At 41.4% G+C, this 12,726-nt stretch overlaps 1 protein-coding gene across 8 annotated transcripts in view; it reads right to left on the reverse strand.

Annotated features, from left to right (window-relative positions):
• MCTP1 (multiple C2 and transmembrane domain containing 1) overlaps positions 1-12,726 on the reverse strand; it is a 271,275-nt gene that overhangs the window by 234,434 nt on the left and 24,115 nt on the right. For 2 of the 8 annotated variants that reach the window (XM_072031691.1, XM_038169787.2), the window contains exon 1: positions 2,782-3,023. The exons of 2 other annotated variants lie outside the window; for them this stretch is intronic. In XM_072031691.1, coding sequence (XP_071887792.1) covers positions 2,782-2,901 — 120 coding nt within the window. In that variant the 5' untranslated portion in view covers positions 2,902-3,023. Of the gene's footprint in view, positions 1-2,781; positions 3,028-12,726 lie in introns of those variants that run through there. 4 more of the 8 variants (XM_072031692.1, XM_072031694.1, XM_072031693.1 and 1 more) reach the window with 3 other exon arrangements.

A 12,726-nucleotide genomic window follows, 5' to 3' on the forward strand; every position in this document is an offset into this window, starting at 1 on the left:
TAGATTTTGGCAAATCACGCTCTGATTTAAAACCTGCCTACCTGACATAGTTTATCCCTACCGGATCCACACAGTTTCTGAGAGTCAGCAAGCTGACCTCTTCTCCCTGTCCCTCGCTTAACATAAGGCAATGATAAGTTAAGCAAGCATTTGCTGCAAGTCTGTCCTGGATCCTTAAGGTAATGCCCTCACATGGCCACGGCTGAAGAGACACAAGACATGGACAAAGCACAGCCAGTGCTTTACCTACATTGCACAGAGGCATCACCAAAACGGGAGGAGAAGGATGGTGGGATATTTCAGTGCTCTTGTGGTTGCGCTGGTGGCACACCTTCCTCCTCGGTTCCCTGAGAAAGGGTTTCCATTGCTGATTGCACAGAAGAAATTCAGATTCAGAGTTTGACCGTGGCACAGAAAATAGCTACTGAAAACATGGATGGCATCACTGAGAGGATAAAGGATTTCGAGTAAGCTCTTCCACTGCCATGTAACTGGAGAGCAGACAGCCTTCAAGTTCATTTTGTTTTAACAGGGAAGTATGCAAATGACTTTATGACTTTATTCACACACCTGCATGCAAACATACCAATACATATGCATATTTCTATAAGGATTTCAAGGAGGAAAAAAAAAAAAAAAAAGAAAGCAGCACACCTGGAAAGGCCAGAAACCTCTCAAAGAATTTGCCTAGCTTCTAAGTTTGCATGGAATGGATGTACTCATAAATCCACTGGTGAATACATTACAGCCGATTTCACAGCAGCAGAGATTTTAACAATTCCTAATGAACAAGCCCATATAAACCATAATAGAAATAGAGCCTCTCCCTATAAGCAACAGGGTACTGTAGTCACCCATTGTCACTAATCACCAAAACATCTGGCAAGGGAGACTGAGCGGTGCTTCATACAGAATATTTGTAACCTGTAACTTGTGAAAAAAACTCTCTAAAATTAAGTATGAGAGATACAGAAACTGTAGGATCACTGCTAGCAAAGCATATTACATTTCTAACACATAGATTTTGTTCTTTATTCTTAGAAGTTGGCCAAACATTTGCTCTAGTTGTTTCCAACTGTCTGACAGAATTTTTGAAATTGTAAAGTATGTGTAATTATGAGATAACTAATGCATCATATAATCAGTCAACTCAGATGAAGAATACACTTAAAAAGTCAAATATCGTCCTGACTGTATCTTTGGCATGCTACAAGAAAAAGAATATAAACATAAATGAACAGGCAGCATCTGGAACAGATCTGCTTTCAGAAACTAATTCCGTGATATGACAGATTATTTAGAAATTAGTAACACAAAGACGAGTATATACATTTTTGTGGTATTCTTGCAACATAAGAAATTATAGACGGATTATCTTCCTTCCCAAAACTGAGTATTACTGTTTCTTTAGGAGAATTTGTCTTGTAAATAACTTCTGTTGAAGAATTGTTTTAAAGGCTTTTATCCCACTGCATTACTCTTGAAATAAACGGAAGTACCCTCTTTCCCAAAAGTCTGAAAAAGTCTAAGTCGTTACACATGTGAAATACAAGCTGTACATTTGAACACACACACTTTCTGAAAAGCAATTCATATTTGTTGAAAGATACAAAATAGAGTTTATGTTTAATGTAAACTACTTATAAATTAATGCTAAAAATGCAGAATCAAAATTTCTCTGAAGCAGCACAGGCATAAAATATTTGCCTTCAGAGAATGACTATACATCAACTATGGAAATTCAATGAAATTCACTATCTTTATTAATTATATATTTAACAAAGATTCAGAATACACCTGCTGTGTTTTGGATCTGTAGGATCAAAAGTACTTCTGGGAGTGGAGAAACGAGGCCCTGCTATTGTTTGGCACCAGAATACACATTTGTGTAGCTCTCACCTTATATGCTCAAAATTACGTATGTGCTGGAGTCATTTATGTTTACGAGTAGCCTGAGGTCAAAATCTGAAATTAAACTTCTGCTGTGGAGGAATTACCTTATTTAAGTAATTGTGAGACTATTCCACTACAGGCACCTGGCGTAGTAAATTTTTAGTGCGCTGCATTTTAGATAACTGCAAAGTTCAGTGTTTAGTATTATTTAAACAAGAAAATACAGCTTTCCAAAAGCAGCATCAGGTCTCCTAATCTTGGCTCGAGCTCCAGTGCAGGTGTGCTTTGCCTTTCCATGGCTGCAGCTGGCCGAGATTTAACACACATTAGCATTAAAGCAGGTAGCTCAAGGAGGGAGCTGAATTTAGCTTCAGCTGGATGAGCTGCCACGAGAACAAGCAGAAATACTCACGCTAGTTAGCCCAAGCCCAGACCTTACTGCTGAAGCTGTGATAATTGATAGAGAAATCGGTGGTTAACAATTCACTCATCACTATGACACTGATCAGTAAGGCATACTGTTATCACAGAAAAGTGAGTAGAAAGATACCACATGCTCGAGTGATTTTGGGGAGAGACAGTGCCCAGGCTCCCCAGCATGCCCATCAGCCCCCTGACTACCCTCGGCATCCCCTCTTTGTTACCAGAAGAGTCTTACAGTGCTCGTGGGACCTACACGGGCACCACCACCACTCCTCACCCCATGCGAAGAGCGCAGGAGAAGAGACCGAAAGACAAAGAAGGCAGCCCGCAGGGAAGGAATTGCTAATTAAACCTGTTTGCAGAGCGTGCGAGCAGCGATGCAGTGCCAGGCAGGCAGGGCACTCGCACAGGCTCTGACCTGAAGCACATCGAGCTACCTTTGGCTTACCCACTCCAACCACTTACTGCTCTCAGCAAGGCGCCTTTCATCGTATGTTTCTGCAGAACCCCGCAGACACCTCTGGACCCATGCACGTGTCCGTACACCTTCTTACAAGGTGTGTGCAAGCAGCTTTTTCCCTCCATGGTTGGACCTGCAGCCGGGAGAAGGCTTTTTATTGTGCAGGCTGCACAAAACAAGGAGATTAGCCTGAGCCTGCAGAATTGGAATTTACAAACACACACGCAGCACTGCTCAGGCAGTGTTTTTCTGGAGACCAAAGCATGAACGAGCTCTGCCATTTGCGGTCTGAGTAGAGATCTGACTTGTTGTTAAGTTCTGGCTGATCAACAGCAGCTGTGACCTTCAAATAAGCTCAACTTGGCCAGCAAGCCAAGACGCCCAGTGCGGAGACAGAGCTTGGACACGGTGCAGCCCAGTCTCACAGTCAGTGAGAAGCTCCCTGCATTTTTTTTTATTATTATTTTTTTTACAGTATCTGAAACATACTTTACATAAAACATAATAAGAAAAAAAAATATAGCCTGGGAACAACACCCCTGAAAAAGCTCTTTATAAACAAGCATATACATGGTAATCAGTTTGTATTTCTACTTCTCCCAGATGACAAAAAAGCAAAATTTGACCTGCAGAGCTGGGCTGAAGCAGTGTCTATTTCCAGAACAGCTCACCCAAATGCAAAGATGCAGACAGCTAAGAAACCTTGGCAAATCCAATTCTGATTTTCTGATCCAGAATTCCGCCTTGCTAAGTGCTCTGTCGGCACAGGCATACACACGGCCACCACCAGGTGAAGGGTTTCTGGCCACCACCTCATCATTAAAGGGGGGACACTGAGCTCTACAGGACAGATCAGTAAAGCACTTTTGGGTATGCTCTGATGTCAAATCTGCTGAGCTGGGACCTCTTGTCACGCCTTCTGAATGAGCTGCACAGGGGGCATTTTAAAAATATTATATTTTATATATCTATATATTTATTAAATCTTCAAAAACACAAGGATCACAGACCTAAGTGGCATTCATTTGGAAGTGTTCACAGACAGTGACTCAACTCACGTAGATCTGGGCTGATAGAAATTTAGGCAAAGGGAAGCAGTACTGGAAATCTGACAGGTACCCCCAGTTTAAGAGCAGCTGGTTTTGTTGGTCAGCTTCACGTCCCAGACTTCAGGGTCCCAAATGCCTTTTAAAAGCATAAATATGAGGGGACAGCTGGAATATCTGCTTTTTGTTGTTAGTTGTGGTGGGTTTGGTTGGTGGAGGAGGTGGAGGGCTTTTAGTTTGTTTGGTTTTTAAAACATTAGTAGAAGAACACAAAAAAATTTACCTTCCATTTGTTCTAGAGCTCAAAAAAATGTAGTAAATCAGTAGTAAGAAAAGATTATTTTGCATATCAACATTCTAAAATAATTTACGTTTTGTTCAAAAAGCCTAGTCGTGTTTGAAATCCTTTACTTTTATATACATACACATGCAAAACATCTCTAATTTCTTCCAACACGTTTAACGTTGTCAGTATCAGCTTTTATGAATTTAAGTCATGGAGGGAGAGTACACTCAGAATTGTTATCATATTTAAAATAATGCACTGAACTTTAGGGCACACACTTTTTCCTGCCTCTGTGATATCTGGCTTCTTGCTTTCAGTGGATTTCAATCTACCATGTTTTGTTTTTGTTTTAATTTTTAATTATTATTTTGTATTTCATAATAGCCAAACAACTTAAAATCTAAGAATAGGTGTTTTTCCTTGTATTTGCAGATCTAAATAATTCAGCAACATCAAGTGGTAATAACTTTGCTTCCTAGCATTTAAGAAAATGCTTGGGGAAAGAAAAGAAAAAACACCACCCTACTCTCTCTGATGTTTAAAATCATTTTTTCCTCTTGGGCTCACAAGACAATCAGCATACCACACACTTATTTGTAGGAATTTATTTTAAAGTACACCTCTTCTCCTTTTTTTTTTCCCTCTATTTCCTCCAGAAATTTAATAATTCATAACACTGGGGGTATGACAGAACTTTCTGGTCTTTGATTTTATCTATTTTTCAGTACTACAGGGCACTATTTGATTTAAAAAATATATATATTCTTCCTGTTGACACTTCAATAAAAAGCAACCATTGTCTTACTTCTCTATAAACTCCTTCATTTATTTCTTGCACCTAGATCTTGAATAGATTGTGGTACATGGGAAGTCAATCTCATGTCTTTATTTAGGTGTCCTACAACATAAAATAAACCCGCAGCGTCAAATTAGCTGTCTCACTCATCGGTGGCATCAGTTCTGTGGGTTTCTGCTTCTTACTCAAGCACAGTGGAAATTAAAGTGAAGCTATGAAATTCTTTCATTTTTCCCTTTTTGTTATGAATTTATCTTATTTTTAGCTTTCTCCTTCAAACTCTTAAGGACAGCCAGGAGAAGCTCTCCTCCCTGCACTGCCTTCCTGCGAATCAAAGGCAATTCCCCTAAATGCCACAGTGTCTGACCTCCTCTGTCCAGGAGAGGAACTGAGAATAACTGTTCCACACCAGCCAGTGCTCAGCACTGCCAGAGCAGAACACGAAATTTTAATCCAATTTTGGTAGAGACAAATTTATTATTATTATTATTATTATTATTATTATTATTATTATTATTATTATTATTATCATCATCATCATCATCATCATCATCATCAACATTATCATTATAATTATTACATAATATTATAATATTATTATATTAATATAATAATAATAATAATAATAATAATAATAATAATAATAATAATAATAATAATAATAATAATAATACAAACCAGAATTTTGCTGCAGAATGTTTCACCCTTATGTGAAGCTCAGACAAGAGACAGCTACAGGAGCATCGCTTTGGTCTGCTCCTTGACCTCACAAGGTCCCTATAGCCAAAAAGAGTCCAGCAACCCTTTTTCTGAGGTGCAGTATCCAAGCAAACAGCCCGCTCTGGGCAACCACCACCAAATCCACCAGAATACAAATACAATCCCCCCTTCTGGGGACAAGGGGAAAAAATAAAATACATTCTTGCTAAATGAGGAACATCTCTTGCTTTCCTGGGAGCGCAGCAGCATGCCAAATCACTCCCAAAGTCAGTTCACACAATCAGCCAATCTCATGTCTTGATGCTACTGAGATCATCAACTAGATATTTAGCTAAATCGTGCTAACTACAAGTTTCCATACTAAAAGAAAATAAGTGTCATTAATAGTAGCTGCAGAGTCTTCACTGTCCAGATGGAGCTCAACAGTAGGTAAACGCTGACACACAACCAGGCTGAATGTGGAAGTTTCAGAATTACGTTTATGAAGTGCGTATCTGACTCAGTTTGCCCACACACTGATGTGCTGTGTGACAGAAGGGTTAAAATTATTCCCCTGGGGCAGCTATGGACAGCACCCACTAGAGCAGGTCCAGGCTGGCATGAGCTGGATAGTCTTCTGCATTAATCATTTAACATAGGGCTGCCCGGTCACCACTTGTCACCTATGTAAAGGAAGGTCATGTGAAAAGAGTTCATGAGACACGTCCCTGGCTGCTGAGGATTCAGCTGCTCCACATAAACCGAGGCAGACGAGATGCTGGCCGTGCCCACCAAGTAATGCTGGTAATGCTGCCAGCTCAGACAAAGCTTCTTCTTTAATGTCTGGCTCCAAAACGGAACGTGCTGCAGCCAGGTTGACTAATAAATATTGGCTTGCTTTGCAAAGGTCACCATGTGTTGCTGTAGGATTCCTGCTCTGCGCGCCCCTCTGACGACGCTAAACCTTGCACGGGAGCCCAAGTCCTTTGGCAAGAAGAACCAAGGGATGACCAAAGGGAGCTGCTGAACCCCACAGTCTGGCCTCCAAAAAGTGGTTCATCCTTTCAAGAAAAGGCACTCGTTGGTACTTTGTCATTGCCATCCACACCTTTGCTTGTCCCTCAGGGCACAGACAGGTGACAGAAGCCTGGAGGCAGTGGTGACAGCTCTGGCAGTGCTCCCACCTTCAGTCGACAGGAAGGTGGGCAGGAGAGAACCCTCCTTGCTCTGTGGGTATCTTTCTAGCTGGATTTCATGAGCAGTATCTTCAGCTTCCTCATGGTGGTTTACTCACATGCTTGCAGTGCATTTTCTGGTTTTGTGGTTGAGGGTGTTGCTTTTTTTCTGGTTTGCACCATGCAGACCTATGTCTAACCTTCCTTAACGGCACCAGCTGCTTTGTTAAAAAGTACTTTAAAAAACAAAGTAAATCACAATCACTTTTGTCTCCTGCCTCAGTTAATAGTACATACTCGTAAACACCATTCCAGTAACTTTGCAATTGTAATGAAATGAACAGAAAACTCATGTACAGCCAGAAATGCCTGAGTTACCTGAAAATCCAGACTGTACAGGTTTGGCATGCTATGGCTACTACAAACAGGTGGGATATGTTCAAACTGCAGTCTGTCAAAGCCAGAAGGGTTCTCAAGGATTTTGCTGGTTTGTTTTTTTTAACTAAGCTTGCTCTCGGCAATGTTCCCATCCGGACAGGCAAGGGGAATAAACAGCAAAGCATGGGTGACATCTGTTCAGCTGGGTGCAATCTGAGAGGAAAATCAAAGGTAAACAAGTGCACACAGATGTATGCAGTTATCAGGAAAAGGACGGGTCGCTACAACTCCTCGGCGAAGCAGACTTCTTGTCCTCAATTCCTGCTCGCTTGGCCCTGGCAAGTCACCCGCTGGATACTTTCTCCCACGTCTGATAACCACATCCGTCTTCTTCCCAGGGCAAGCAAGGCTAGCGCTGCTAACACCTGCTTGGCATTGGAATTGAGCTGGTTATTTGCAATGGCTTTGCACTAGAGAAGTGTGCTAGCTGAGGTGAGCAAGCGCCAGCACTTTCAGCATGGGCTCTGCCATGCATTTTGTACCATGGGGTGCCCTCACCGCTGCAAAGCACCAGCTGCAATCTGCCCCTGCTAAACACCACAAGGGTCCAGGCCATGTCAGGAGCAGCAGTGGTGGTGTGTGAGCATCGGGTGCTCTGCCAGCCCTGAGACTTCCACCCCAGCAAGGAGCTGCAGCTCGGAGGGGAAGGGGGAGCTTTCACCCCACTGCTCCCTGCTGACACCCAGAAACGTGCCATGTGCTTGGGAAGCCTGGAGGAAAGTGAGGAACTACAGCTCGAACCTGAAACTAGTGAGCAAGCTAAAAGACGATGTCAAATGCCCTGCTATAGCATTGGTGTGAACGCTGATTTTTCCACCTCAGCAAAAAAGCAGCGCTCTGCAGTTCTCAGGCTGCCCCATTTATTGTGTCCTGTTCCCCCTCCAAGGCAGTCCCACACTTGTGACAAGACAAGTCCTGTGACGTGCCATTCCCAGAGGGTGCCCTAGATTTTGTACCTCAGAAATTTCTCCCCTTTTGTCCCTACAGGACACGTACTGTCCCGGCACTCAGCCGAGCCCTGGCTGCACCTGCAGAGAGGCAGCCCAGTCCCCCACAGGTCTCATTTATCTGGAGACATGGATGTGGCAGGCTAAGACTGAAGTAATGCAGGAGCTCTGCTCCTATACCTTTCCTGGGACACGCAGAGCACAGCTAGCAATAGGAGAGCTCACAGCAATCAGTTTGGCAGCATGACTGCCACTGCAGAATAAGAAGCCGTACAGCCATGCCCGCAAGCATTCAGAGGGTCCTTCTGGAGGCAGGACTTTTTTCCCATCCCAAACATGAGCTTGCACTGAACAGCATCACAGTAAATGAATGTTTTCACCCCGTAATGGCCACCTCTGGACTCACCTGGATGAGCCACGCTGCCCAACCCATGCCTGCACCTCCAACTCCCAGCAGAACCAAACTGCCCGATACCCTGTTCTGCTGATTCAGAGATTCACTATCTGGATTAAGACAGAACAGGTATTTTGGCCAGTTCCCACCTTACCATGTCTAAAGAGTAGTGTAGGAATTAACCAAGACACCTTCCTGGCTTTTCTATGGATGGACAGACTGAAGCAAGAGTTGGCCCCTTGGACCCACACCACCCATGACGAAAATAGCTGGGCTGCAGATGAGGCATGCTCATGGACATAATACTGACAGCCTCCATGATCTCCACGTACCAATGCGGAGAGTACGGCAGCCACAGTCAACTGTCACGTTGTAAAGCATAACAATTATTTTACACTGCTGGAAATAGTGCAGCAGCATTTATAGAAAGCAACCAACTGCAGCCAGTCCCATGGTGATTTTCATTACTCTGCAAACACAGGAAAGGTATATACACACTACATATATATATATATATATATATATATATATATATACATACACACACACACACAAACACACCCTGCAAAGTAAAAGGAAAAAAAACATATCCCCTCCAGACTTTTAACTAGTGAACCTGAAGTGAAAATACCTCTGAATTTACAGGTCAGGTAGCATTGCTTTGAAACCACTGGGAAAAACACATATTTTACAGACCAAACAGCTTAATCCAGAAAGAACAACATGACCTAATCAGCTCCTCCAGCTGACCTGGCTCATTAAGATATCTATTTTGCTAGTTTCAATTAGGATACACAAAAAATTGCTCATGGCCAACTGGTATCAACTAAAATAAGAAACATGGCATTATCATCCTTTTTCTACTGTGTGAAAAATCTGTTAATGTCTGAAGGCCTGCAAACCATCTTAACCCTGAAAGGAAGACAATAATACAAATATCTTGACTCGATAGATGAAGCCCAGTATCAGGCACTACAGATAGCTACAGAAATTGTACATTATTATGTCTGAAGAGAAGTTTAAGGTTTACTTTTATTTTTAAAAAACAACATTCCTTGCCTGCAATTTCTTTGTGGTTCCAAATGAGTCTGCACAAAAAAGCAAAACAGCTTTGTATCACAGGCACAATACAAACTAGGATAGTCATAGGCCTTTTCTCAAACCATGCTAGAACTTACTAGGTGAAATACACCTCTAAAATATACACCAAAAGGTAAGTCTTTGTGATCTCTTTAAAAAGAGATCACATGAAGTAGATTGAGAAATTCAGTTTTCACTTTACTGTACCCACAACTTTTTCCAACCCTTCTTATATTCAGCAAGCAGCAAAGAGAAAGCTGACGGAAAATAAATGAAGGCATTCAAAAATAAAATGATGGCTGCAACCAACCTCACAAAAATAACAACAGAAAAGTCACCACCTAGGAAGCTTGAGTTATCCCCAAAATATTCAGCTAAACAATTGATCACTACAAACAGCAACATTTCTTGCATTCAGCCCTGGGTCTTAATGCACGCCATCATCTAGTAGTTTCTAAAGGTTTTAAGATCTAAAATATTCAATTGTTATTCATTGCATGAAGTTTCTGGACAATCATTGGGAGTGAGGGGGAGGAAAAGAACCAGGTGAAGGGTGCATTGAAAGGAGTTTGCATCAGCCACTAAGGTGAGCAGCTCCACCTCTCTATTAAAACAAGTTATCCCTGGTGCCTCCAGCCTCTTACCATCTGCTTACACAGATATGACATTAACTCAGACATCCGTAATAACACAGCAGAAGCAGCACTTTGTGTGGATTCTCAGATTCAGAGGACAACCATTTCCACCACAAAAGGCCTGCAGCCATTCTGCAGGCTGCTCTGCAAGCACGGCACAGAGATGTCCTCCTGCTCCGTGCTGCCCGCTGCCCGACCAGCATCCTCCCTCCTCGGGATGAGGAAGCAAAGCTGCCAGCTCAGCAGTTCTGCCCTCTCTCTTCTCACAGATGCACAGACAGCGCAACTACGTATTTTTGACTTGCTGTGGCTTAATAAGTGGCTGTTAACTGACCTACATTAACCGACCCATGAAAACATCTTCAGCCCATTGCAGGAGTAAAATAAAATGTGCTCTAGTAACCTCGCTGGCTGCATTTTCCAATAGTGTAGCTGCTTGTAAATTCACTGTGATTTTTCCATTTATAGAAGTAGTTTTGTTTTGTTTTGTTTTGTTTTTTTCTTTATTTTTTTTTTTTTCTTAAGCATTCCCTGCCTTTCCAAGCATATGCTAATGCCATGCTGAATGATGCATAGTCTCAACGGGGCATGATCTACATGCAGGCATAAGCCTTGGTGAAGTTGCAGAAGTGACAGCAATGCTTAATCTAGTTAAATGATATAGGATTTAGATATTTGTTAGCCAGAACTGTGAAAAACACTGTGAAAAACACAGTACTAGGGACCGATGACAAATTCCACATGACTAGGTTGAACACGAATATAGAAGCAGGGAACTGATTTGCACAGAGTTGCATGTCTATGGCAGAAGCAAGATTACAGAAATAAAGAGAAAAGGTGACAGCCAAAAAAGTTTTGGGAAGAGTAATGGCTAGCATGGCTAGCCTGAAATTATAAACTAGGATACTGTCTGTTATGCTCTTACTTTGTCCAGCAAAACCAGGGGACACAGGGAGTTGCTTTTGAGCCTTTATAAAGTAACAAACAGAGTCTTATCCAACTAACACCAGACCCATTGACCTAACCCACAAGGCCCCAAGCAATGGACAGCCATTCAGACCTAAGGAAAGGTTTGCATGACACCTGTTATTAAAAACTTATGAATAAATAAAAATCCTGAAGCTTAAAGGCTTATAGCAAAAATCTGGGCTCTCATTTCTGTGGTGACCACTATTCTGGCTTACCACAGCCTACATATTTACAAGTCGTCAATTTATGGTGTATGTGTAGACGATATACTGTGTGCGATGATAAGAAAGGTTATACATGATATGTATACAGGCCCACACATTTATTTGTGTTATCTGCACAGCACTGAGTACCAAAAGAACTCAGCCAGCACAGTGATAAAATACAGGCTATGTAATAAACAGCCGTACAACATTTCCCTTAATGCTGGGATAGCATAAATAAAAAGTATCCCTCTATGGTTTGTGTTTCCTTGTGGCTCACATTATTGTTATGTATGTCTGCACGGTGATCTTTGCATTATTTAAAAAAAAAAAAAAAGTTGAACATTTGTTTCATTTTCCCCCATAAATCACTTCAATGTGAATAGGTCAGGTTTAGTTTTCCTCCTGTTCATTTTCCAAAAAAAGTCATTTCATGCTTTAAGATAAATCAGTCAACATACATAAACCAACCACCAGCTAACAGTGAATTACAACAACAACAAAAACATACAAAGCAATAAACATATAAGAAAAAACAACACTCAAGAACTAAACAAATACGGAACATAACAGGCTTGTGTTTTCTCAGACACTTCTAACATAATCATATGCAATAGTTTTATACCACTGTATGATCTAATCCTTCATTAATGTTGGTGTATTTAATGATTGCAAAGATGTCATAATATTCTCAGCGTTTCTTCAGTCATTCTAGAATCAATACATCACAGTGAAATATTAAACCTCAGGTTAAGAAGAGTCTTTTTTTTTAAAAAAAAATAAATTAATAAAAACATGTTTATTAAAAATGTAATGCTTTTGATTCTGAAATGAAATGAGAATGGCGAAATGAATGCTTCCTGAAAGTCCGAAAAAAAAAGCCTCAGAATGCATCCCAAACAAAACATCTGTTTCACTCTCAGTTTCTATGCCTGCAAAAAAAGCATGAGTCATTCTTGAATGCCCTAGGATGGCTGCACAACACTGCACTACACAAGCAGTGCATGATTACTTCCCCCCTACTTTACCCCCTCCTCAGTTAGTTCTTCGAGCACTCTCAATGTATGCAGTGGTTATTGTAAGTCTAAATCTACGTCCTCACAGAACAACACTTTTGGTCTGCATGTTTCTAGGTAATCGTCTTTATATCCAATCCATCTGGTCTTCTGAAAAGCACCTCTACTTTTGTGACTCGGTTTATATTATGTGTCTAAGAAGGTATGCTCCGTTTTTGTAAGGAACCTGACAATTCCCAGCCCACGAGCACTGTAAAGGTGTGTTC

The sequence above is a fragment of the Anas platyrhynchos genome, chromosome Z, assembly GCF_047663525.1.
Source record: "Anas platyrhynchos isolate ZD024472 breed Pekin duck chromosome Z, IASCAAS_PekinDuck_T2T, whole genome shotgun sequence".
NCBI classification, from domain to species: Eukaryota; Metazoa; Chordata; class Aves; order Anseriformes; family Anatidae; genus Anas; species Anas platyrhynchos.